The sequence below is a fragment of the Balaenoptera physalus genome (assembly GCF_965194825.1).
Source record: "Balaenoptera physalus genome assembly, chromosome: 18".
Taxonomy (NCBI): domain Eukaryota; kingdom Metazoa; phylum Chordata; class Mammalia; order Artiodactyla; family Balaenopteridae; genus Balaenoptera; species Balaenoptera physalus.
In genome coordinates, this window is record NC_138899.1 from 80,251,553 (window position 1) to 80,278,731 (window position 27,179).

General features: G+C 51.0%; 1 protein-coding gene across 6 annotated transcripts; it reads right to left on the bottom strand.

The window, feature by feature from the left end:
- FGF9 (fibroblast growth factor 9) lies at positions 1 to 27,045 on the bottom strand. Of its 6 annotated transcripts, none has more exons than XM_082435162.1 (3): positions 26,028 to 26,961; positions 17,763 to 17,866; positions 1 to 1,157 (listed from the first exon to the last, which is right to left on the bottom strand). In XM_082435162.1, the coding sequence occupies exons 1-3, from the start codon at positions 26,302 to 26,304 to the stop codon at positions 912 to 914; spliced, it is 627 nt and encodes a 208-aa protein (XP_082291288.1). In that variant the 5' UTR covers positions 26,305 to 26,961; the 3' UTR covers positions 1 to 911. The 6 variants fall into 6 exon arrangements, with proteins under 6 accessions (XP_082291288.1, XP_082291290.1, XP_082291289.1 ...); XM_082435164.1 differs by lacking the exon at positions 26,028 to 26,961 and adding an exon at positions 24,149 to 24,424; XM_082435163.1 differs by lacking the exon at positions 26,028 to 26,961 and adding an exon at positions 23,613 to 23,835.
- Between the last annotated feature and the right edge of the window lie 134 nt (positions 27,046 to 27,179).

Consider the following 27,179-nt stretch of genomic DNA (forward strand, 5'->3'; position numbering starts at 1 on the left):
TAAAAGTTTGAGACCCAGTTTATCTTTAATCCTCTGGGATAAGCTATGGAACAAGCAGTCTGAAGAGTGGACACTCAGTGTCATGAACGGTATGCATCAGTTTACAATAACACGGGCACAAAAGCGATTGTCGCCTTTAGGACACTAGGGCCATCTGAGTGTCTCGCATCCACGCACGCCACGTTCGCTGCATGAATATGCCACAGGTTTGTAGCCGACGTTGCCATTTAATGCCTACAGAGCCTAAAGCTTCCAAAGTGCCTATCTGGCCTGTACATATTTCATTAAAAATAAACTCTATAGAATAAATAAATATATAAAATAAATAAAATGTTGCCTTTGGAATTTCTATAAATAAATTTAACTTTTTTTCTTTTTTTTTTTTCTTTTTTTTTTTTTAACTGAGAGGTCTTTGCTTTAAATTCACTGGGATGACAGCCGTGACAATGAACCGAGAAAGTCCTGTCGGTCAGACCGCACCCTCCTGCCTGTGAAAATGCAGCGGGGCCCGCCTCGGGCCGCCAGCCAGATCCCGATGCGTCCAGGTGTGGCAGCTCTGCTGATGAGGATGAAGGACAAGAGACCGGACGGGAAAGCGCATCTATCCCCACATGCATCGGCTGGTCCTCTCTGCTCCCTCCTCTCCGCAGCCCCACTCACCCCCTCACCCTGCGGCCTCCTGCCCTCTGCTCTCCACCCACCCAGCAGCAGCGGGCAGGGGGTCCCGAGAGAGGACGAGCCTGGAGAACAAAATCAGCATGTCCCCTCCACGCCTCCGTCAGACTATGCATGCGACAAAGTTTGGCAACAGTGGAGCTGATGTGATGACACAGCAAATCAATAAGAACCCACCGCGTGAAACCTTTATAGTGGTTACTTTTTTAAGGGCTCAAGTGAAGAAACGGTCTTTGTCAACTTTGGCTTAGGATACCCTTATAGAGTTCGGGTACTTTGTCGGGGTCCACTGGTCTGGGTAAAAAATGTGTGAATTTCTGGTGCCGTTTAGTCCTCGTTCCTTCTCTGGGGGTCCCGTCCTTATTTAACGCGACATAGAACCGCCTTCCAGTGTCCACGTGTTTGTACAGATTCGAGGAGTACGTGTTATACCAGTTTTCTTCAAACTGTTCTCTGAATACACACTCTTGGGTTAGTTTTTCCTGTTGAAAAACAAAAGCAAATATTTTGCAAAAATTAGCTACTTTCCGTACTGAAAGCAATTGCTACATAACATAACTGGTGACAAAATACCAATTTTAACCCACTTAAAGTGCACTTTGCAAAAACTGCTTACCTCTATAAATTTAACTACCTCCTAATTTTTTTTCATAATGATTAAAGCACAAAAGAGTCTAATTTTTTCTAGTTAAACTTTTCCACATGCCAATTATCTGAATGAGTCAGCAGGCAAAGGCAGCTAACGCCATGAGCTGTTCCTATTTTCACCACAGCAATTAGGATGGTGACCATCCTGGGGGGAGGGTCTCTTCGAAGAAAGAGTCTCAGAGCACTGCTTCATCTTCAGCGTATTTTTCAGAAAGTCCTCGCCACACAGACCAACATCACCAGTGACGTCAGAGATTTTCTGCCCTTTGAAGCAGTGGAGGTTATTCATTACACTAGAAGAGTGGTTTTCAAACTTCAGCGTGCAGAAGAATCACTTTGGGATGCTTTTTTTAAGTGTAAATTTCCAATCCCCAACCTTTTAAAATTCTGATCCGGAAAGTCTGGAAATACGCATTTTGAACAGGTCTTGTGGAATTCTGATGCAGCCACTCTTTGGTCCACATTTTGAGATACGATGCTTTCTATCAGGACTGGGTCTTCCTGAGTACAAAGACGTAAAGACAAACATCCTAGCCCTCCTGCTTCCTTGAACTTAGAAGAACCACCACACACTCCCCCCCAGTTTAAAAGCAGAAAGGTTCCACATTTTCATAAATGTATTACACTTCGCCCTCCACCAGAGCTTTAGGAAAGCCTGGGTTCCCTGGAACCCCATAACCTAGGGCCCCTGCAGCCGCGTGTCTCGAGGGCAGTAAGGACCAGAAGCGATGCACACGTCACACCCGAAACCGTGAACTCATTCCAGGCACAAACACGTGCTTCTAGCTGCGCCTGGAGAAGTGAGGCAGTGGGGTGGACCAGCTTCTTGTTCTTCTCACCACGTTGAAACTTTAAGATCAGCACCTTCCCAGATGGCAGTGTTAAAAAATAAACACTAAAATGACTTTTGAAAACATTCCCCTTGCTCTTGCCCACCTGGCCCCTTACGTAAATAAGAAAACCTACAAATACATGTCCACGCACAGTTACACCCTTGAGGACACAACTTAGTGCACTGATTCACAGCCAGCCGGGCAGAAGGCATCATCTCCAGCTGCCGTGGTCACGTCGGGAGAGTGAGGGTGGGGACGGGGGGCGTGTCAAGCTGAGGATGCTGAAAACCAGCGGCCAGCGTGAGCTGGCTTCCCCACATCACTCCGCCGTTCACGGAAGGCTTAAACCACCCAGAAACACAGGGGACCTCCACCTCCTGGGAGCTGCTCTTCTAGGTCAGGGGTCCCCAACCCCCGGCCACCGACCGATACCGGTACTGGTCCGCGGCCTGTTAGGAACCAGGCTGCACAGCAGGAGGTGAGCGCTGGGCGGCGAGCGAAGCTTCATCTGCCGTCCCCCATCCTCCCCCATCGCTCGCATCACCTCCTGAACCATCCCCCCGCCTAATCCGTGGAAAAACTGTCTTCCACGAGACTGGTCCCTGGTGCCAAAAAGGTTGGGGACCGCTGCTCTAGGTGATCAAAATGTACTGAGCAGGTTGGTAACAGACTCTTATCTCCTTGGACCAGTCTCTGCTAAGTGAGCTGAAACAAGGGAAAGGAACAACAGCAACCAAAAGCATCGAGCAGGACAGATGATGGGGAAACTCTGGACAGCTGATGCTGGGTTTATAGGGACAAGGTGCGTTGCAGGGGGCGAGTGGCACCTGCAGCTCCCCTCCCCAGGGTGCTAGCAGAGAAGCCCCTCACCTCCCTCCACGAGCAAACCTAGAGGAAACCCCCTCTGCTGGAGAGACCAGGCTGAACGTGATTTCTGTTTCATCTCCATTAAAGCGGACAAAATAAAAATAGTGTGTTAAAAGACTTTAACAGCTATTTCAGACTTTACTTCCATCTGTACAATAAATATTCTCCCCACAGACAAGATTATTCCTGGCTTAAAATATCTAGTTTGAGTTTGCAGTGATTAAGTAAATTTTCTAAACAAGCGATGTTCATTTATTTTCTACTTAATAAAGGTGGACCAAAGTATGGAATTGTAGAGCCTTCAGTTCTACCAAGGAGATGAAAAACGAATTCAAACTAAGCTTTCTTTTTCTCAGCAGGAAATCACTTTACCTGACAGATACTTTGCTTAAAAATTAAGGCTCTCCCTCCTCCTTCTGGACCCCAAGGTATGGCCCAGCTTCCATCTGCTTTGTATACAAGTCGCACCTGCAGGGCGATGGCCTTTCACGGATCAGAAGGAGACATGGCCACCTCAGGGCCTGCACACCATGAGGGGCCTGGCCTTGGAGCCACAGCCCCTGCTCCGGCAGCCTCACCTGGAGCAGGTGAGTGTCAGCACCTGAGGCGAGGCCATCACAGGTGTGTGGCCGGGGATCGGCACCCGGAGCCCAGGACATGCCCCCAGTCACCATGGGTGCTGTGGACACTGCTGACGTCAGAACCTCTCAGAACTGGAGCCAACCTCAGCCAACAGGTATTGCAACTTTCCCCGGAAAATGCCCGGGACAGGGGAGCCCGGAAGGGAGGTCACCTGCCCCAGACCCCGCACCTTCCACTTCTCACTAACGGAGGGGTCCTCCAGAACCCCCGTCCGTCCAGGGACTTCCGAGGCCCCTTCCAAAGGGCCGGGCGGGGGGCTCCATGGACCACGCTCTGGAACTCGGTGCAGCCCCTCTGATTCTGACAATCACATGTGCTGCCTTTCTTCTTTACCTCAAAATGCAATTTTTTAAAAACACTGTTCATTTTGCAGGTGGAACGGGTGGAGGTGGAGAGAAAACAGAGCGGATGCACAGAATTCTGCAGTGGGAAGGACGCTGCACGTTAAGCCTGAAACACTAATGAGTCCAGTATTGAAGATAAGCCTCAATTCACATGTTTTGGGGGTATTGTCAGTTTGCGAAAAAAAAAAAAAAAAAAAAAAAACCCTTTTAAAAAAGTTGAACCAGGTAAGAAACTGAACTAACCTTTTCACTGCTCAGCAAACATAGCTCTGTTCCCCTTATGAGGCTGCTGTAACATCGTTTACACACACAATATAACGCTCTAGGCAACGTGGAAAACGAAGTGAACTGTTCCACGTAGAATAGTGTCATCTACAGACAGCAGCTTTTGTAATGGTTAAGAGTTCAGTCCCCTCCTTCACGGGAGGGTTGGATAACCTCAGTTAACTAGTGAAATGAGGCCGTGCAGACATTACATTGCAAAACCCCTGATCCAGTTCAGCTCCCGTAATTATTACACGAGGGGTATAACGCCACTCAGATAAACCTGCAGACCTTAAAACATTTTTTTAATTTAAATGATCATAAAAATTAAATACCCTGATACCTTTCTATACCATGTATATGCTTTCAAATAATTTCTTCTTGCTATTTGGGTTTATGTTAATGTGTGATTTTTGTTTCAGACAAAGGTAGACAAAGCAGCAAGAGTTACAGAATTAATCTCTTTATGATTAGACTTTAGTACTTAGCAATAAAATATTTAGTTGAGGTGAATATATTTATGTTACATATTTGTACTCCAAAGTGATTTCTCTAAATTAAAAATAAGAAAGTGAATGCAAATTGGGACAGCAAAAAAATATATTAAGCTGTATTCTTATATATACACAGAGGAGAAAAAACAGTTCCTGCCTTCAAATAAACTATACACTTTAGAATTATAGAACTCAGATGTTTTAAAACTCACCACATGTTTCCAATGCAGACAGTTTATAGAGTATTCCACTATAAAGTGATCAATTCTTCTTTTATTGTATTTCCATGTTTTAATATTTTTGGGGGGATTATTTAACTATAGCTGTTTATGGCATACCTATCTTTGAACTGCTGGATTATGTCACTCAGCTTGGGTGGAGAATGTGGATTTAATTCAAAAGTCTCCTAAAGCCCATGCTTTGGAACAAAATCTGGTGAATGTCAGCAACTATGGAAACCCCTTTTCATTTTATATCATCAAATTCTGAGCAGTGGGAAAAACTGAAATTAAAACTTCAAAACTTTTACCAATCCTATTAAAACCAAAGTATGAGATAATAATGTGAAAATTATAGTATACCCCAGAGAATGTTTAGGAATGTTATATGACATAAACTCATATGGACACTAATCTTAACTATTTGACAATTGGAAAATGTGTAATCCACATGGGCGTTACCATGCCTGATTCCTATCTGTACCCATTTAAAAACTGAAATCAGAAGTTTTCAAAATTTGAGATTCAAGAGTCCTCATTGAAAATGTATAGACTTATGCTGCTATTTTAAAACATGATTTCCATTTTTATACATATAAACATATGGTGTAGCTTTAACCATACCATCCAAATGGTTGCTTGTGTTCAACTCAATGGGTTGTTTGAACTCCCTGCATAAACTCACAACACATAAATCCCAAGGTCAGAAACTGCCTTGATAGAGTTCCCGAACCTTTTATAAGTTACTGATTTGATGTACTCGCTCGTTCTCTGCCTACCGTTTACCCCAGTCATGGTATTTAAACCTCCCTTAACTACAATTACTCGTAGAGATGTACCTTCCTCATTAATAATCTAGCAGTAAAGTCTTAATGGGAATTGTTGCAAGGATCTGGGTGATTAAATATAATGACGAAAGGATCATTAATAAGAAGCTAGGTATTTTAACGCTTCTCTCCTGGGAGAAGTCCCCAAACAGAAAGCAACAAACACACAGAACAGGCAGGAAGGCACTATTTCTCATTTTATTAGACGCTCCATTCAGATCCAGCCCCCTTAAGCCCTCAACACGCCTCCCTCAAGGCCCATTTTTCAAAACCTCTTTAAAATCCCTACCATTCCCGACGGGCCTGCTTTTACACCCATGATCCTGGCCATCAAAACTGCCACTGGAATTGTGGGAACAGTTGAATCAGTTGTGTCTGGTCAACGTACACAAACGAAGCAAGTGGGCGGGCAGCGTTTGTCTCATCAAATACACAAAAAAGTAAGAATTCCTACGTTCTCTCCACTCCTCCCCCACCAAACCAGACAAAGCAAAACAGAATTCAGCTTCGCTCCAGAAGCTGCGTACTTAGGTGTACCTGTGGACTCGAAGGTAGGGCCCAGTCTGAATCTGGAGGGACACACCGACATCTCCTGTGGCGTGGGCTCACCAGCCACGTGGTACCCACCACACAGCCAAGGACAGAGCCTGCCGCGTGTACCGCAGGGCAGACCAGACAACTTAGAGGCTGTCCTTAGCAGCCACCCTAGAAACAGACATTTGTTTAGCAAATCAAGTGAGCTCATAAACTTGCAATACATGTTCAGAGATGGAGCCCCACAGGGGAAAGAAAATCCTGCCCAAGGTTGAACATAATTCAAACGGAGAAGTTTAATATTCACTTTATGAAATATTTTTGCTTCTGCCAGTGGGTAGACTATGCACATTTGGTGCTTCTGCCGAGAGCCCTACAGGAAAAGTTCGTGAAGTTTCTCTTAGGGTCTTAGAGCACAGGTAACATTTCTTATCATAAATGATCATCTGATAAGAGAAGTAAGTCATTCAGTGACCACTTAAAATGCACATCAGAGATTTGCAAAAGCTGAAAAAACTTCAAGCTAAATATTTATTACTCTTTGTAAAAACTGAAAGTAGAAGGACAGACCATGGAGGAGAAGTGGAGAGCTTCAAGGCTGGGAGGCGGAATGACGGAAATAACTCCTATTATTAAGGACACCAGGCAGAGACAATGGAACCCAACCACCTTGTCTGCAGGATAATCAGCAGGTGCACCGCAGGAGGGAGAATTGAAGCAGAAACACGTACCAGAGATCTTCTAAGGTAGACAAAGCAGGCTGAATTCAGGCCTTGAGTGCAGAAATAAAATTAGAGAAACTGAAAGATTAACAAAGATAGTGGCAAAGTAAGCGCAAAGGCAATTTCTGAAGAACTAAAAGTTTCACGGAATTTCTATGGTAAAGGAATGTCAACCTCCTACAGACACACACACAATGGGGTTGATTAGCCACCCTGGGCCTCAAGCGCCTGCTCTGTGATGAGAGGGGATTGGACTCAGGGATGTCCAGGGTCTCTCCGAGTCTAAGGCCGAATGATCCGGCCTTGGAGCATCCAGTACGGAGGCCTAGCCACCCACAATGACTCGGGAAGGACGCACTGACCAGGAAATGGAAAAGAAGCTGCAGTGTTGCTGGAAAATAAGGGAAGAAACACGCCCAAATGTGCCGCCTCCGTTACCTCTGCAGAGACGGAGAGCTAAGTAATGCTTCCAGAAGCAGCCAAGCGGGGAAGCTGCTGTTTCGGGGAAGAAAGGACGGAGAAGAAGACACGGCTTCGGCACAAGGGGCCCCTCCTTCCCTCCCTGGGAGACCGACAGGATGTCCCCCGGTGTTGGCCTCAAAAAACACGGCTCACAAATGAACGTCTGCCTGACCAACAAACCCTACGCCATCAGCTGCCCGAAGAGGACTTACTGGGAAGAAAAACCAAATCCTGTAGGAAAACAAGAAGTTATCAAAGTCATAGAGCGCCCGGAGCTGGAGGCAAAGTTGGACGTGTGCACAAGGCAGATAAAAGGCAACGCCTAAGAGAAGCGACACCAGGGCTCCGGAATTTCTCAGGCACCCAGCCATACCCCCCTCCGAGGCGCACAGAGAAACCCCGAGTGGGCTCACGAGCACATGCGTGTCTCTGGCACCTCTCGGCTCCCCGGGGCCCCCACCTGCCCGCCACCAGCTCCAGCTGGACTCGCATCAGCCCAGATTTCTCTGGAACCAAACTCTTCCTCCCAGCCCCCGCCTCGTGCTGGAGAAATGGCCCCACGCTTGTGGAAAGTGACCGGTACTGCTGTCCCTTCCTCACACGCGGGTGGCTGTCCCATTCTCTCGGGGCCCCTCTGCGAACGGCCCACTTCCAGGACGAATCCGAGCTAATGCCATTGGCCAGTCTGCCTGCTCCCCCGAGGCACCAGAGCCATACACCAACGTGGGCCGCTTCCAAAGCAGCACCTTCACCCTGAAACACCGAGCCCGGGGGTGGCCACTGCGGTGCTGCCACAGCCTAGTGACTTCACCAACACGTGGGCATGAGAAATCATGCTCACCATCACCATGATGGGAACGAAGCCCTTAATAAGCAGTCCAACTTTTTCATTTAATTAAGTGGGTGAAATAGTAATGTGCTGCATTTGAGAAGAAGGTGTATAAAATTAACCTCAACAAATAAAGCTTTATGGTTAACGTTTTCAAGTATAATGCAAGGGGCGCCATAGTTCGATCTGAAGGGACATGTTTCTTTACTGTCACAGACTGTGTCCTGAATCTTAACTTCGGAATTCAGACTTGCGAGAAGCACCATTTCCGTGCGCCTCCACGCAGGCGTCTCCTTCTGGGGCCACACTTACCCCTGACGGAGGCGAAGGAGCAGCTGCACAGCCCCCGGGGGCCAGGACAGCGCTGGCTGCATCCTGAGCGCCGTCTCCACTGTCCTCATTACCCTGGTCCCGAGGCCCGGCCCAGCCAGTCTGAGGAGGGTGCCCAAGGCTGCACAGCCCACGAGCCACGGAGCTAGCGTCTCAGGCCCTGCGTTGCCCCTACTCCACGCCGCACCTCCAAGTTCAAACTCTTCAGGATGCAAGTACAGGCTTGAACCTTCCATCGAAACACAGCAAACTGAAAATCTACTCAAAAGACAGGGAGAGAAAGAAAAGGAATACAAGCCACCCCAGAGGGTCCAGAGAAAACGACCTGCCACACAGCGATTCACAGGGAAAATGGAAGAGAGGGAGGGAGGGAGGGAGGGCAGGGAGGAGCCTCGGGCTGGGCAAGCGTGTGCCCACGTTCAGGGCAGTGTGGCAGCTACACGGACAAAGCCACTCCCGGCCACGGCAGAGCCAGCCCAGCGCGCACCGGGGAGGGTGCCCTTGGCATGACCTTGGCAAGTCCGAGCTCAGAACACTGCACTGAGCAGTGGGCGGTTCCCCACAAAGGAAAAGCAGACTGCAGCGGAGAGCTCTCTGAAAAATCACAACAACAAAAGATTGAGGAAGGAGGGGATGCATTTATGTCAGGATTGTAAGCGTTCATGGAGCCCTTTGCGGGGCTCCACTCCAAGCCAGAACCTATCCGTCCTTGGGGAGCCTCGGCGGCGGGGTGCTGGGAAGGCAGACACTCTTCTCAGCCGCCTGCAAGGATGCTGCGGGGTGCCCAGGTCGACGGACACGCAGCGGACGAGCCAGTCCTGGCAGGGGGCAGGGGGGGCGCGGCCCCGGGGCGAGCGGGTGGGGCTTTCTCTGGGAGGGGGCGTCTCCCGGGCCGGACACGGAGGAGCAAGGCTGCAGCACCCCCGGATGGCAACGATGATGACAGTGGAGGACCCTCCAAATGTCAGTGTCGTGGCCTCTGGCAGCAGCTGAGAGAAACAGAAGCAGAGGCAGGACCGCTGGGGGTGGAGGGGGAGTAAAGATGGCAGACTCAGGCTCCGCCCGGCAGCCACGGCTCCAAAGCCTGCAGCCCTGAAGCTGCTTTCACGCCAGCCTTTCCCTCCGCGGGACCACCTGCCTACTTTTCTCCACCTCCTCTGTGAGTAATCCTGACGTCTCCTCCCAGGCCAGGGATGAAGCCCCTCCCCCATGCTCCCCAAGGCCTTTCTGTACACAATTCTGTCACAACACCAATCACACCAAATTATAAGCCTTGGTTTGCACGTCTGATGGCGCCCCAAAGCTGCAAGGTCACCCCAGGAGAAAACAGCACTTACCTGCACGGGGTGTTGTGTGTGGATCGGGGCCCTGAACCACGGCTCCCGGGGAAACACAGGGTGAGGGTCCCGTGAGCCTCTGCTCATGACGTTTTTGTCAACCAATCAATACATGACCTTGTTTTACGTCTGTTTCTGTTTCAAGTTAATAGCGTTGGTTTATTAGCCGTGGACGCAGGCAGTGACTCAGGCCGACGGAGGCCCCTCTGAGGTGCACGTACCCTCCGTGAGGCTCGCCCAGCCTCCTGCACTTGGGACACCGAACAGCATCTCAGCACTCGGCCCCGGGGGCATTCTAACCAGCAAAACCACCACCAAAAGCACAGAAACGTGAGACCCGTGGCAGAGGGGGCGCTTGCTCAGTGGGAGCTGCCCTCACGGGGCCTCAGCCAGGAGCTGCCCCCTCGAGACACGGCTCCTGCTTCTCTGTGCAGGCGTGCAAGCGACACGACTGCGGGGTCACGCACCAGCTGCAGCCAGCAGACAAACGTGCGCGCACGCAGCCTGCAGTCACGAGGGCCAACTGTACTCCTGGCACCTACGGAAGGGCCGGCCCGTGTGAGCAGTGACACGGTCACGTCCCCTGGCTTTGCGAAAGCAAACGAGTGTGCAAGCGAGGGGAGCCGAGTGTGGCGGGGAGCGTGCGGGGAGGTGGCGACCGGAAGGAGAAGTGGAAGCCCCGCGTCCCCAGCATCCAAGCAGCGGCCTGGCTCTGCGTGCCCGACAGACGACCCTCTGCAGAGAGCCGCGATGTGCGCGGGGTGCAGGGAGGGGCAGACCGGAGCAGGAGCTCAGGGAGGGTTCGGCCCGGAGACCCCGGACCCTAAAGAAAGACCCTCCCTACGCACTGAGCGCAGCCACGGGTCCTGGAGCCTTTCCTCCCACATGGGTCTACTGGGCCCCGCCCGTGAGCTTCGACCATTAAACCGGGTCCTTCCCGAAGCCCGCGAAGACCTGTGCTGAGTGACTCCAGCCACCACTGACTTGCGAGGTTTTCCACGCACCTCAGACCGTCAGGGGAGGCAGCTCCGCTGCTTAACAACGGAAACGTAACTAAACTTAAATAAATAAGCAGATACGTTTTTTAAAAGCCAATTTCCCACTAATTAACGGCCCAGAGTATAGATGCTAATGAAACAAATGAACCACTAAATAGAAACTTGGCTACTAGAAAGAAACAATTGTTTCAAAGTCCTATCTGTGAAGGGGAGACTACAATCTTGCTCTAATACGGGGTTATTTCTGACAAAAAAAAAAAAATATATATATATATATATATCTTTTATTCACAAAAACGGATGGCCACTCATGCATTTGTATCAGGCAAGATTTACTAATTCACCTATGTTCAAATAGTGAGTCCTTACGTACTCTCTGTGTTACCTTGACTCAGTCGCTAAGCCACTAAACTCTCACTCCCATCACCTCTAGAACCAGGACACTCTATGAGCGAAATCAGCTCACACAGCAGAAGATGCTCTTCTGAGGCGCTGCCCTCCTGTCTTCAAAGTCACCACTTGATCCTCTGAACGCTGGCAACGTACACTAGCAATTGAAGGCCTTGCTCTATCACCCGAAGTATCTATTTAAAACCGCCCACTTCCACAGCACGCCTGCCATCAAGGAGATTACTGCACAAATGACCCTTTTCATTTCCTTTACAGGAATGACATTCCTTGGAGACTCGATGTACAGGACACGCCTGACCGTCCACCGTCAAAGTCATCTGAACTGACACAGCACAACGACAAACCGCTAAGTCCAGTGTGGACAGGCCATCGGGTACGGTGTCCTGTTCCGTAACACACACGTTCACTCTGCTTGTTCCAAAGCCCCTCATAAGGGCGCCGCAGCACCTAATGCAAACAACAGGGACCCTCCCTGCCAGGGCCTCCCAGCCCCAGGCGTTTTCACAACTGGCACCTACGGATCCCAGGAGGATAAAGGATCAAATCTGGGGGCAACAAGCTTCCTGGAAGAGTGTTTTCTCTGACCCTTCATTTCATGAAAAAGTAAAGGGATCATTTTAAGGCCACTCTAGACCCTCCAGATGACCGCGCATAACCACGTACTGCCGCCCAAGAATGTGCGTGTGTCTAAAGTTACCTTCAGCGCTAAGCAGTACTACTCTCACCATCAGGGCTACTGGGAAGAGAAACGACATCCTTGGAACGTCGGTGAAGGCCAGGTGACACCTGGCTTCCCAGTAATTCGCACCGGAAGACATGGGGGGAGGACCTCCTCCCCCAGGAGCCCTGGGGGACAGGTGTGCCGAGCTCAAAGCCCGGACACTGCAGCGGCATCTCAGCCATCACATCAGACCCACCCTGCTGCTTCACAGTCTATTGGTCTTATAGTCCAGTGTGAATTTTAATATAAATATGTTTTGAATTGCAGTTGCCAAAGAGACATAAGGGGGGTTCGTGTTTGTACATATTCAAATAAGATAATAAAAATAATCTAAGGCAAATGGGGTTCTGAGGATCTGAGATACTTCACCGTTTTCCTGTTACAGAGGTGGACATACTCCTTCATCCTGGGACGGGTGGTCCTTCAGGCCCCCTGCTGCTGTCCCCACGGTGGAAACACCGCACACGTGGAAACACCAGATGTGGAAACACCGCACACGTGGAAACGCCGCATACGTGGAAACGCCGCACACGTGGAAACACCGCACACGTGGAAACACCGCACAAGGGACTGCTCTGGCTCACACACGTCCACCCAGTAGAGACAACTGCCCCAGTGTTTTGGGCTTTTTTAAGTTCCTGTGCACTGGAAACACGGTCCAAATCCATCACACCTTGGTTACTGATTACATGCACGCACATAAACCCAATCGGGCCCAGCTGTGTCTCTGGAAACAGAACAACCAACAGCAGCACCTCTGTCAGCGGTGGCCAGGCCCCACAGAGCTGGCCTGAGTCCTCGCTCTGGCCCACCGGCCCCCGCGCTCCGGCCCCGGAGCGAGTCACCCCACCCCCTCCCCTTCAGCCGTGACAGTTAAGCAGGGTCCCGCGTGTGGAAGCCCAGGACGGTCAGGTGACAGCGACGTCCTGGGTAGCACTGTGCACGAGGGCATGCCCGGCTGAGCAGCTGGGGTGACGAACCCTGTGTGCCAACTGCTCGTGCAGAGCGGGCCTGCAGGAAACAGACAGACGGCAAAGATGGAGTCGGGCTCCTAAGAACTGAATCCAGCGGGAAAGACCAACGGGGAATGAAAGCTCCGGACAGAATACAGTAAGTGCTAAAAGGGATACAAACCAGAAGTCCATGTCATCCTTTTCACCACGTTTACAGATCCCATGCTCTGCTTTCCTGTATCATTACAACTTCAGTGATTGTGCTACCTTTTTTTAATGAAAAGGTCAATATCTCTCATTAAATGCAGGCTCCTTGAAACAGGTTAATTTTTTTTCAAGGCATTCTTTTTTAAAGAGATATTTATTACAGTCAATTATTCTTGACACATTGAAGTATCTTGATGATACTCAGATAATTAAGATTAAGACCCTAAAAGTAACTGAGCCTTACTTCTAGTCTCTTTGATAAGAACGAAAGTGACAAATGTAAACTAATACTCTAATACTTTAATCCTCTGCCCAAGTGTGCACCCAAATGAGTGTGTATGTGAGAGATCTAATACCCTCCCTAAATTTCACCCAGGCAGGATATTCTAATCTTTATATTTGAAGCATTATGTGCCTGCCCTTCCTTGTCTGCCCCCCCCTTTTCTGAGACTCCTATTCATCCCTCAAGACCCAATTAAGCACTACCATCCAATTTCCTCAAGCAGTTATTTAAACACTCTTCTGGACTCCCAAGATACTTGTGATTCCTCTAATACAGTGCATTTCACATTGTGCTGAATTATTTGTGTTTTTCCTACCAGATTTTGAGATATTTGTTGCACTGTCATGCACTTAGCACAATGCTGGGCACATAGTAGGTATAAATGTTTGTGAACAAATGAGCAAACGAATGGCGGCATGGATGAATGAACACATGAATACAGTAATCAAACTCCATCCCAGAAGTAGAACGACTCAGGTTTCCCTTAAATCATATAATGATACACATCAGCAATAGAGTTTTTCCTATTTCCACAATCTAATAGGATGTCACAATCCCACATATTTTTCTGAAGAAATATTACACCATTCACCTCTGGCCTTTTAGATCTAATCCTAATGTAAACTTGGAAACAAAAGATCTACATAGATGAAAAGAGAAAAATAATCCCCAAATACATTTTACATTAATTTTTGCTACATTTACACATTCACTTACTTTATAAAAGTGATGGCTATTTCCCCAAAGCTATTTACCTTCTTTCCCAATAAGATCAGTCTTTTCAAGTTTTCCCCAATGCTTAGAAACACACCTTTTGCACTTTACTGAGCTTCACACAACTTCATACAAGCAAACTCCTCGGGCTAGTTTCCAGCGTATTTAATAACAGTATCGTTGCCCGTTTCTCTCTTTCCTTCTCTCCATCTCATCAGGATGAAAAGGGGACATGTGGGTGTCCCCCCCATTCTCACTGCCACGCCAGGATGACAACCACAAACGCAGTGGAAAGTGGCTCCTGGCCACCAAGGAGATGGTCTCCCCCACGCCTCCGCACACCTGCATGAGGTACGGGCCACGGGCGAACCGGGCCGGCTGCTCGGAACAGACGGTCCTGCCGCGTAACATCATGCGCGTAGAGCACCCTGTGGGCCAGGCAGGCAAGACTCGGGAGCGAAGCCTGGAGAGTCCTGAGATCCAGAGCAGGAGCCATTCGGGCCACCTAAGTCCAGCCCTTGGTTTCGCGGATGGGAGGAGCAGGCAAGGCACCCAATGACGTCCTGACGCCCGTCCCCGTGCTCCCCCAGACACCACCTTCTCCAGCCTCGGCCACTCCCCCTGGGGACAGCCCAGCTCAGCACGGGGGTGGCAGGGAGGGACCCCTCCCTCCAGCAGGGCCCTAGGGACACGCTGACCTCAAGGGCTGCACCTCCAGGGCCAGTGAAGCCACGAATGAACCACGACGTTCAATCGGCTTCAACCCAACATGCGCAGGGCCCGGGCTGTGGCAGGGCGGGGCGGGGCGGGGCGTGGCAGGGCGGGGGGTGGGGCGACATTCAAAAGGAAGCTGCAGCCCAGGCCCTCGACACGCTGGGGACACGGCCACACGGCCACACCGGAAGTGTACATTCCTCGCGTGATGACGGAAACACAAAGCATCCCCGGGGCCCAGAGGACAACACAAGAAATGCTGACCAGAAACTAGGGTCCGAGTTAGGGGTGTAGGGAAGGTTTTGCAGAAAAGGCAGCATCTTCACGGAATCTGAAAGAAAGAAGGCTGCCTCCGCGGGCACAGGGGGGAGGGGACGGCAGGGCGGGGGGGAGGGGGGCCTGACCGCGCGGCCCATCAGACCGCAAGTGTCCGGAGAAGAGCAACGAGGCGGGCGCGGCCCGCACAGGGACAGGGGCAGAGACGACACTGCAAAGCGGGCCAGCAGCGTGGTTCGGGGAGAGGATGCAGCAAGAAGGGGGCTCGGCCTGCAGAGGCCTGAGGGATCCGAGCGGGAAGGGACCCTCCCATCAGGGTGGGGAAGGGGACGAGCGTGGACGCGAGCCGCCTGAGACGCTTTCCCACGGCGGGAAGCGGTCCTGGTCCCGCTGGCCTCCCAGCAGGGCCCTCAGGTGAGAAGGGACGAGAGGGAGAGGGGCCTGTCCCACCTCTGCTGGGTGCAGGCGGAGCTTGAAAGGCCCTAAATCAGGCAGCAGCGCCTCCAGTCCGGCTTCCCTGCCTCCTAGGAGACGGCCTCCCGGCCTGGCTGCCGCCCCGTTGTCAGCGGGGCTCAGATGGGGCCACAGGGAGGCGGGCGGCAGCAGGGAGGGGGCAGGCGGCCCCCGGAAGCGCCCCTGCGCCAGGGACGCAAGGCCATCGGCTGTCGGCGTGGCCCGAGAGCTGAGGTCAAGCAGCATGGCCTCTGTCTACTCACTCGTCGCTGCCTTCAGAACACTCTGCCTTAAGGCGTGTTTTATAAAATAACGTAACATAGATGAACTACGTGTTACATATGCAATTTTCAAATACTTTAAGATGCAGTGTTGAGATCCACACTCAAAAAATCTGGAGACCACGGTGATAAACTACAGTCCCTTCCACCCCACCCACAGAAGGTCAGACTGCGACCCAACACAGAAAGCCTTCTACTGAGCCCAACTATGACTGACTTAATTAAATCCACGTTATGGACCTAAAAGTGAAGGAAAAAGTGAGGGGTGACAAAAGGAGAACATCACTTCATGTTTTAAAAATCTAAAAGCTTCCTTACATCTTGAATCTTTGCACTTAAAAGCGTTGACGAAGATAATTTAGAAAGTAAATAACTTCATCTAGACCAAGAACTGTGTTTAAAAAACTAAACTCAATCCTATGCTTAAAAACCTATTTTAAAATAATCCATTCTCTCGAGGAAGCACTTTTTTAAAAAGACAAATGTCTAACAAAATCAATCAATCTACATTCAAATTTTACCAAAGCAGAAAAACCATCCTTGTGTCATGAAAAATGTGGGTGTTATATTCAAACTATACCATTTATTGTCTCCTGGAGTTTCTGAGTAAAAGTTGGATACCACTCCCAACCCTCGTGTGTGTGTGTGTGTGTGTGTGTGTGTGTGTGTGTGTGTGTGTGCGCGCACTCATGTGTGTGTGTATTTACCAGTATATGGATAAAAAAAAGGATATCTAGAAAAAATTTCTCCTGATTCTACATAAAAATGCCCTTCATTTCTGCCAACAGAGGACTCCAGAACTTCTCCCATTCTGAGCTTCTTTTAATTTTCAACTTTTTGTAGATTCTAGCCAAAGTTCTCATATTGCAGATAATATGGATTAAATCCCCATTTGACCACCAATAATGGCAACAAGAAACTAAAGGCTGACTTCACTACAAATCTTTTGTTGAAAACTCAAGTTATATACAGTAACTGATAACCTAGTATTCACACTCATACCTTTAGCAAAAATGTGTCAAGTTCCTACTGTGCAGTAAAGAGATACAAAGTCTTCCCCTCCTCTCAAAGCAGAAGTGGGGGACTCTCGTTCATTTCTGCCCCCCCAACCCTGGCACCTAGAACCCTGCCTGGGAGGCTACAGTGAGCGCTCTTCTTTGCCTCACCCAAGGAGCTTACGACCCAGTAGAGATGGGAAGTAAGACAGGGGAAGAAAGAAACTCATAACACTTGCAAATAATTATTATATTTTTATATTCTTATTCACATACAAGAATATCTGACAATAATTTCCATCTCCCTTCTCTCTCTACATAATGAAAATCTTATGTAGCTCAGAGAAAGGGTTTATACTCACTGCATGGTCTATTTCTAGTTTTAATTACAATGCTTGGCAAAGCTTGGAAGAAGATCATTTCAATTTGTTTCAAAAATAACTCCCATTCAATACAAGAAGATGGGATTTTTCACAGTTGTGAATTTTTTATTTCCTTCACAATGAAAATGGCTTGGCATATAAATAAAGCATTTGCTTAGAAACTTTGGTCTCGTGAAGATCCAGGGCTGATATCTATTAATAAAAATGAAGTGGTTTTCTTCAAAAAGTGAAAACCTACACTCCCCTTCCCACCACTGTTTCATTTCTATTTATAAGCTAGAGAAAGAGCAGTTCCCAGCAAACGTGAGTCAGGAAGGCTGGCAAGGTCTCTCTCTCATGGTACTTACTGATCCGTACAGCTCCCCCTTCTCATTCATGCCGAGGTAGAGTCCGCTGTCCACGCCTCGAATGCTGACCAGGCCCACCGCTATACTGATAAACTCCAGGATGCCTGTGAGACCAACAGCAGAGGGAGACAGGTCAGAGCACAGATCATCTCCCCTGGAGCGTCCACATCCCTGGGAGCATCTCCCCCGGAGCGTCCACATCCCTGGGAGCATCTCCCCCGGAGCGTCCACATCCCTGGGAGCATCTCCCCCGGAACGCCCACATCCCTGGGAGCATCTCCCCTGGAGCGTCCACATCCCTGGGAGCATCTCCCCTGGAGCGTCCACATCCCTGGGAGCATCTAAGAGGACAGCCGCACCTTGACCCGAGAAGTGTCTTCTCTTAAAACCACTGCCCCAAAGAATTGATTTTTCAACTAAATTTTATCTTACAGTAACGAGACAAAAATACTTATCAACACAACACATAACAAAATATTTTTTAAGTAAAAAAGCTAGCATTTACATAGATATGGTAAGAAGTGACATGTCAGTAAACCAATGCACATGTTCTAATTAACTTGAAAGAGTATAATGTAAGAGAAAACTTACTTCCACTTTAACAATGTGAAATTAAGTATCTGTGTATGGCCATGGATTGGAAAAAAAAAAGTTCTATTCAGAGAAGGCTCTATGCCCCTCATAATAAGAACAGGAGATGCCAACCAAAGACTTGTTTGGTTTACACCGAAAGTTATCCAGCTCTCTATTGTATAACTGTATTGAGCTCCATCTGGAAAACTAAAAAGCCCACACATATCCCAAATACTTCTGCTTAAACAAAGTATTGATTTTCACTGTGCTTATCTAAGCCCCAAAGAGATAGTTAAGCAATTAAGATAACACAATATTCTGGGGGGAAAAAATGCTGATTCCAAAAATGCTCTTAATTTAAAATAGGCATGGAATACTATATCCCAAAATCAAATCAACATAACGATCTTCTTTTATTTCCTTCTTTCACCTTGCTTACCTCACTAAGAATAACAATACCTAAGCTGGGCATAAACCCAGAGTTTTATGGTCATACAACAGCAGCTCCAGGTTCTATAACCATATTGTTGTTTTAACATGATTACCCAATGGTACATTTGGGACGATGCTAGTATCACTCATGCTCAGCCATTTTCTCCATTTTGTCTAAAAGTGCTACACTTTGTGTAAACCTTGTATCAACACATACCAAATATTGAGTTGTTTTAAAAATATCTCCAAATATTAAAAAATTTACTTACATTTAAGAGTTTAGAAAGAAACTAAGGGTAACACTGGGCTAGAGTCAGTCTGATGTGACTCATAGAAAAGCACTTACATGTATTTGTAAACAATTAATTTTGCAACTCTCACGAAATAGACTGTGTTGCAATCACAAGAAGATATGAACTACATAAATCTAATAAAGCAAAGGTTCCAAGGTGATGGACAAAGGGAAAGAGATTTCTTATAAAGAGGTATTCCTAATTCTGTTATAAGCACAACATGCAACAAATATTTTGAGCTTACAGTTTACAGAATGTCTATCTGGACCTGCAAAACTATGTGTTTTAACAGAATGTGAAATAGTGTATGGATAAATATAAAGAGAAGTTACAAATTGTGTTCTGGATCTGATAACCTGTGACTCTCTAGTGAAAAATATATCTGAAATAAGTTCATTACCAGCCATCCCTACCTCACAAACCAAATGGAAAGACAAATAAGGCAGTAGTTCCATGAGAGTCATTTCTTGTGGGATGCACGCCCTTATTGATGAATCATTTTATTTCATTATACTACATCTAACTCTTATGATTAAAAATAACTTACATTGTAGCATTTTACTACTATAGGAGTCACACACATGTGAATCTCTTCTTAGCTACCTGAAAACACACAATATAAGTCATAGTTTTCCTGGAATAGTATAAGGAATTCATTAATGTCCAACTTTCATTGTAAAATGAAAACATTTGGCCCCTTTGCATCTGACCGATTTAATACACCATGTCAATAAAACTGAAAGTCATAAAACTAAACAATACTTGCACCTTCTAAGAGGGTATCTGATGATCTTTCTCTTTTCCCTAAACAGAAGGCAGCTCTGAGACTATTAACTGACATTGCCCATCAGACCTAAGAAAAAATAAGTGCATGTGATCTCACAAAACCATGTAACTGGCTGGTCAGCAGAACATCAGGAGTAATGATATCAACAGCGACAATCGTAACAGCTGGACTCCTTGAGCATCTAGTCTGTGCCCAGTGAGAGGCCTGATGTCATTTAGCCCTCAGAACAGCCCTAGGCATTACCATATGCTAATCTCCAGATGACACGTGGGGACACTAGGTTCAAGGATAACTTGCCCCCAAGCAATCAGACTCCAAAGCCTAGGTCCTTACTGACTAGGTACACCTTCCCATCACTTTTACCTTTTCTCACGGGTCCGTGATTTCTGTACCACTTTTACATAGTTATTCCCTCACTAGTGACTGGAAGATGTTAACTAGGTGAGACTCTGCAGGCCCAGCGCACAGGACTAGAGCAGAGGAAATGAGTTCCTGGGACCGTGCTCTTATCACACAGAACTTGGGAAGGTGGGCACCTCCTGTGTGTGCAGACTATTCACACATTGTTTTTTGTGCACATAGGTTTTTTCTTTTTAAAGGACTTAAGGTCCGAAATGATTATTATACATTTTGGAAATGAAAGTAGTAAGATATCGATCTTGTTATCTCTTTCTGGCATCAGCAAGATATGCACTCACTCATTCAATCAGCAAACTAAGGAGTGACTGGGTTGTAAGCCAAGCACCATGCCCTTTGCTGAGGGTATGAAGATGAACAAGGTCTAGCCTACACCCTCAAAGAGCTTCCTGTCTAGTGGGAGGAAGGACAAATAACCAGACAAATGTAGTAACGATGTGGGAAATGCGGTGAGAGGCAGGTGTTCAGGGTACGCTCAGTATCTGAGGGTGGGCGGCTCGCTCAGGCTGGACGAGGAGAGTCAGAGGGCCTTCCTAAAAGGATTTGGGCCGAGACAGGCCTTCGAGGGGCGCTCCACATGAGAAGGAACTACATCTAGGGACCCCAGGTGGAAAAGGTTTCATCATCTCAAACCAGCACCCCTATCTCTGCAGCTCCTTGAGAAGCAGAGACCTCGAACGAGCAGCCCAGCTTTTTATGAGGCCACTTCATGATCCGAGGACAAGCAGAACTCAGAAGGTCTGAGTCACAGCCGTGCCCTCACGTGCAGAGAGGGCCGAAGCTGCGAGGCCGGAAAGACCTGGCAAGCTGGCAACCAGCTCCCGCCCCCCCGCCCCCCCCCCCGCAGACTGCAGCTCCGATCATTCCTGCCACCATCGTGTCCACCGTGAACTCCAGAACCACAACCAGCTCAGCGAACCTCTCCCTGGGCCTGAGCCACTGCCGAGCAAGTGATCCCAGCCTCACTGATTCGAGCGGGGCCACTCCCCCAGTGTCTGTTCACGTGGGCGTGAGGCTCAGGAAAAGCCCAGGAGAAGGCTTCTGTGTAGAAACGGTGACAGGCTTCACCATCGACAGGAGAGGAACGGAAGGAAGGAAAGAGCGAGGAAAAGAAAAGGGAAAGGGAGGGAGGGAACGGTGGGGCTGTGCCTGAAATTAAGGTGTGGCCCTCACATGTGTCCCGGTGGGGGGGCCCATCTCTCTTAGGCAGTTCAGAAGGGCCACAGCAATGGGCAGTGATGAAGTGGCCTGGGAAGCATGAGGTCAGTGACGACTGGCATCTGGCGATTCCCTTCCACGGCAGGCAACAGTTCCAGCGAGGATGGACTCACTGGGCCCAGGAAGCCTGACGGGGTCTGGTGGGGTCCACGGTCATCTGTGGTCCGCAAGAGGCCAGGTCAGTTCCTGGGACCACTTCAGGAAAATGACCTCAGCAGACCATCGTCGTCGCTCCGGACTCACTAGGTAGTAGCGCTCAGCCCCCAAGCTCTGTTCACGTGGACCATGACCCCAAAGCCGGCCCAGCTCCCAAGAGCCCCTCTGCATGGGCCTCACCTCCACGCTGGCCATGGGAAGTGGGAGGGCCGGCCGGAGCAGCTCCACTCTGGCCCGTGTTAAACAACCCTCCAGCCTAAAAGCCCCCAACACTTAACAGAGCTGCATTCTTCAGAGGACAAGAATGTGTGCAGACTGTGGAGAGAGGCCTGACACGAGGTTTTCGAAAATAGATTAACCGGCCCGCCCCCCGCCCCCCCCACCAGAGCTCCCTGCTGGCCGGGAGAATCCCGCACCAGGGTTGCCTAATCAATCAGCTCAGAGCCCCAATCCCAGCAAGTCCGAGTCTGCAGCAACTTGAGCAAATCCCAGAGTTCATGTGGGAAATGACTAGCTGAATGGGAGCCATAACCCCACCGATTTTTCGAGAATCTGAACCTATCCTGAAAACAGCTCCTTAAATAGGCAGCCTTTCCCTTACTGAGATATTGAAGAGCCAGACACCCAGAACGGCATTGTTTCAAGTGCGAAACCCTGGAAGTAAGATTTTTTTGAACCTCTTTCTTTTTAAAGCGTACTGTTATCATGTTTCTCCGCTCTGGTACAACTTCACCTGACCCCTGGACCCGGCAGCCCCAGCCGGGAGCCCTGGTCCTGATGCAGGCGGCCTGGCGGAGCTGCACTCGGGCCGGAAGACGCCCGGCAGGGACGCAGGCATCTCCGCACCAGGCCGGCCGGGGTCATCCCGCTCAGGCTCCTCGTGCCAAGTCAAATAACGGATCAGGCCCGACGCTCACTTCTTTATTATTCCACATTAACATTTCCTCAATTGATTTTCTGCTCACTTTTTCCGTCTAGCAAGTGCTCTAAAGAGGAAAAAAAAAAAAAAAAAAGGAAACGAACCGTCTGGCTCCCCTGGCCTATCACCCAGAGATACGAGTCCCGGTTCCCTTTCTCCAGGCTGGGCCTCAGCTCCACGCCAGCACCCCCGAAAGGAAAACGAAGAGCTCCCTCTAGGTCCTACCTAAGTTGTCACCGCGCAGCTCCTGCTGGGACAGCAGTAAGGTCCCCCGCCCACGACCCGCACCGCCGCCGCAGTGCCACCGCCACGCTTGCCAGCAGCTGCGGTCACCTGCGGCTGCGGGGGGTGGCACGTCATTTTCCCCGCACGCTTCCTCCTGCCTTTCCGTTTCAGGTAGAAAAGGCACCTTCTGTTTTAATCAGGGTGCAAATCCCCCTCGCCCCTACCCACAGCTACTCTTTCCTATGGATTCGGAAAAAAAAACCGGGGGTGCCTTCGAAGTCCCCAGAGCGCAGCGGGCGAGGAGGGGGGCGCACGCGGGGGAGGGGGAGGGCCCAAGGTGAGGCGGGCGGGGGCGGGGGCGGGAGCGCCAGGTGCGACGGCCGCAGCCCCGTCCCGGGTCCTAGCGCCCACCCGTCGCCTCCGGCACCCCGGGCGGGGCCGGGAGTCAGGGTGGGAGGCTCGGCCGCGCCGCGCTGCAGAGGTTGCTAATATTGGGACCTGCCGCAGCGGGAGACCGCGGCACTGCTGTCACCCCGGGGGCGCTCCTCCCTGCCACCGGATGGAAGCTGAAATAAGCCTCCCGCCTCGCCCTCCTTCCCCGCCCCCACTGCGCACACCACCCACTCAGCCGCATCCAAACCCGGGTGAGGGCGCGGCGAGCGCCGGGCGCGCCCCTCCCCCGCCGCCAGCTCCCAGCCGACCCCCGAGCTCGGGCCGGGCCCCCACGCCACCCCACCCCCGGCCGGGGCTTCCGCTGCCCGGCCTCCCACCCAGCACTGCGCCTACCAGCCCGCCGGCAGCGCCGTGCGGACAAGGAGTGGACGTGTCACCTCCGGGGTTGGAGGTGGGGTGCCGAGGCCGGGTTTTTGTTTTACGGTCTCTGTTCAGCCACCGTGCCAGCGTCCTTGCCGGCTGACCCCAGAGCGCGCCTCTCGGCTCCCCGCTTTCCTGTCCCCGGTCCCCTCCATCCACCCTGGTCCCTCGCTGTCCCCGTGGCGGAGTCACCGGATTCCTAATGACTCGGCTGCGTGTAGCAAACGTCCTACACGAAAGGTGACTGCGTTTAAAAAAAAAAAAAAAACCCACGGTGGGGGCGGGGTGGAGGAGCCCCAACCGGAGCCTCCCCGTCTCTCTGCGCGGGTCCCGGGCGCTCCCGGCCCGGGCTCGGCTGCACACCAGGCCTCCGGCCGCTCTCGGGCGCCCACCGCGGGCTCCCGGGGCCGGGGCCCGGCCACGCAGGGCGCGGAGAGGGGCGCCGGGCCCCGCTCGGGAGCGGTAACAATGGCACGCGGCCCCCGCCGCCTGCGCCGCCCTTTGTCCCCCTCCCTTTCCCGCGGCTCCCGCCCTGCCGGCCGGCCCGACCCACCTCCGGCGTCGCGAGCCCACCGCTCCCGAGACCCGGCTGTGAGCGTCGAAGGAGGGAGAAGGGTCCGAGACGGGACGGGGCTCAGAGGCCTCGGCCCCGCCACCGAGTCCCCCGCCGCGCGCGCCTCCGGCAGCTCCCACCCCGCGCGCGGCCGCGCTGCCCGGGCGGCGGCTGGATCCGCTGGACCCGCGCTCACACGCGGCGAGCGCGAAGGGACACGGCTCGGGCAAAAGGAGCCCGACTCCTAAGCGCGGCCGGAGCGCGCCAGCCGGCCGGGCGCCCGGGACACAGCGGTCCCCGCAGCCGAGGGCGCGCGGGGCGGGGGCAAGCCGCCGAACCCGAGCGCGTCTAGGACCGCGCGGAGTTGGCCGGCGGCCGCCGAGTGGCACCTGCCGGCCGGCGCGCCGGGGACCCGTCTGGGCTCGGCGCCCCCGCCCCCGGCCGCCCCGGGTCCTGCAGCAGCCCCGGGAGCGGCTGCAGAGAGCACTTTAGGAAAGTTTCGTCCCCGCTCCTCAGCGGCCAGAGCTGCCTCCGCTTCTCGGGGCTACGCTTCCGTAACTGAGAGCTGCAAAGCAGAGAAGGGAGGCAGCCCGCCGTTCACGCCGGTAGGTTCGGTGCGGGGTGAGCCGAGGCAGAAAATCCCGGGGCTCGTGCATCCGGGACCAGCCCCGTCTCAGGCCCGAACCGTCCTCACCTCCGGCATCGTCTGCGGCCCACGAACCTACACAGATAGTTTAGATCGTGTTCAACATCTGGCGTTAAAGCTTGAGGAAGAGAAATCACCACAGGACTTTGTTTTTACGACCTAGTTTAAGTGTTGTCAGGTGGGTTTACTCAATAAGTTAACTCCTTCCAACAGTCTGGTTGCCCAAACGCCCCCCCTCCTTTTTTTTTTTTTTTTTTTGGTAAGTAAGGAAAGAACCCGAGCCGCCCCTGCACCATCAGTTCCCCCCACCCCGGGACTGTGCTCGCCGAGTCGCTGCTGTCGGGCTCAGGGTGGCCCAGCAGGCACGTGTGTGCACTCATTAAAGGGGGCAGTCACCAGCCCTCGGGTCTGCAGCCATCCATGCTGAGTCACAAATACCCTCCTCGGGAAATGAAATCCTCGGAATGCCCTTTAAAATTAGCTCGCAGCTTTTGCACGGGCGCACACACTCACACCAGAGCCACACAGGGCTGCACGCCATGGAAATGACAGAGCACAGGGACTAACTCGTGGCTGGAAGGACAAACGCCCCTGGTGAGCGCCCTGCCCCTTCCCGAGTCATTTTCCCCCAGCGCCTCTGACCCTGCAGCCCAGAGTCTAAAATACGACTTTAGTCCTCTTCCCAACAGAACAATCAGCAACCTTCGCCTAAAGGGTTCCAGACCCTCACGGTGGGAATAAGCAATACGCTTAATTTAAAATTCAAGCAGGATACTTATTGGAGGAAAAAAGGGAAGGGGCAAAAACTTCATTTGACACAAGATGATAAACATTGCCTTCAGGAAAATGCATTTTAAGTTCTCAGTAGTTAATCATGAAAGCTTTAAACTCGTGCAATCAGTCCATTCAAAAGAAACTTCCTAAACCCGATCTTCCCGTGTATCTGATGCAAAAGAACTAGGGGCTTGTGTTGTATTTATAAATCATGCCCTCCTTTACAAAGAAAAAAAAAAAAAAAGCCTTTCAATGTAGACCCGCATCAGTGCCAGCGGCAGATCTGCAATTCCGGAGGCTTCCCTCCCCCCACCCCCGCCCCTTGAGCTAGCAAGACAGAGACAGACCGAGACAGAAAGAGGGAGAGACCCCTTCTCGCATCCCCCGCCCAGCCACCTTCTCGGTAGTTACAATCCGAACATGCCAGCATGGACAGTAAAGGGTTAATGGTGTACCTACCAAATCGGCTGTGGTCTTTCCTGGTTCCCTGGATAGTACCATTGGGGAAGATTTCTAAGTGAAATCCAGTCCTGCAGTAGAGCTGCCTCCGCCTGAGAATCCCCTTTAAATGATCCAAGTCCGTGACTGCAGGTCCCCTGGGAAGCCCCCCTGCTTCGGACTGACCCAGGTGGTCACTTAACAAAACCGGGCTGTCCGCCGGCAACACGGGCACATTCCCAAACGGTGCCGCATCCTGCACACCGAAATAGTTCCCAACTTCACCTAGGGGAGCCATCAGAAGACTCGGCTTTCGGAGCACAGCGATAAACAATAATGATGGTGCCAACCCAGGAGCTATTAGGCGAGGTATATCCAACTCCCCTCCCTTACTGCAGTTCCAGAGAGAGAAAAAAGGTCCTTTTCTTCAATCCATTAAATGGATAAATAAAAGTCATCTGCTGTTTCACTGGCACAGGTTCAAGGTCAAACCACGGATAGTCTAAGAAGCCACCACTTTATACTCACACACTGACATATTGATAAACGTATCTATGTATCTCTACAGATAGATTCCCCGGCTCTCAGCAGGCAGGAAGGTCTTCATCCCATCCGACCGTAATAAGGAAAAAAAATCCGTAGTTTCTCCATTTGGTTTGAGATCAGAATGACCATAGCAACTTAAATGCCTAGGCGTTATTATAGGGGTTTTTAAGATGCACGGGCTACGTCAGAATTTACGGATCCAGGAAGGCATGCGCCGTTTTCACTCTAACCGACTCTGCAGATATCAGCAGGAATCCTTCAAGGGGAAAAAAAAAAATCTCACGTTGGTGGCGGCGACAAATCTGCCCCCGTCCTCCCTCCAAAAATGAGAATAATGGTAATAAAACAAAAAGAAGGAAAAACTTTAGGCGTCCAAAGCTGGTATCCAGAATTCTCCAGGGGCTCGGCAGGCGTCCATTGGCTTAGCGCGGGCGGCGGGCGGCGGCGGGAGCGAGGGGCGCCGCGGCGGGACCCGCGTGCCGCCGGCGGCCGCGAACAGGTGTCGCCGCGGGCGCGGGGCGAGGTGGCCGGCGAGCGCTCCTCCTGCGCAGCCCCGCGGCGCGCAGAGTGGCGCAGGCAGCGGCATTGGGCTGGGTTTAAGGTAGCGCCGCGCCGCCCGCGCTCCCC

Excerpts from the sequence above, each read along its gene's own strand:
- FGF9 (XM_082435161.1), bottom strand. The coding sequence starts at position 26,304 with ATGGCTCCCCTAGGTGAAGTTGGGAACTATTTCGGTGTGCAGGATGCG. Across the intron at positions 17,867-26,027 it reads GAAAGACCACAGCCGATTTG|GCATCCTGGAGTTTATCAGT; the intron begins GTAGGTACACCA and ends TTGGTCTCACAG. Across the intron at positions 9,679-17,762 it reads AGGGGGAGCTGTACGGATCA|CTGCTGCCAGAGGCCACGAC; the intron begins GTAAGTACCATG and ends TGTTTCTCTCAG.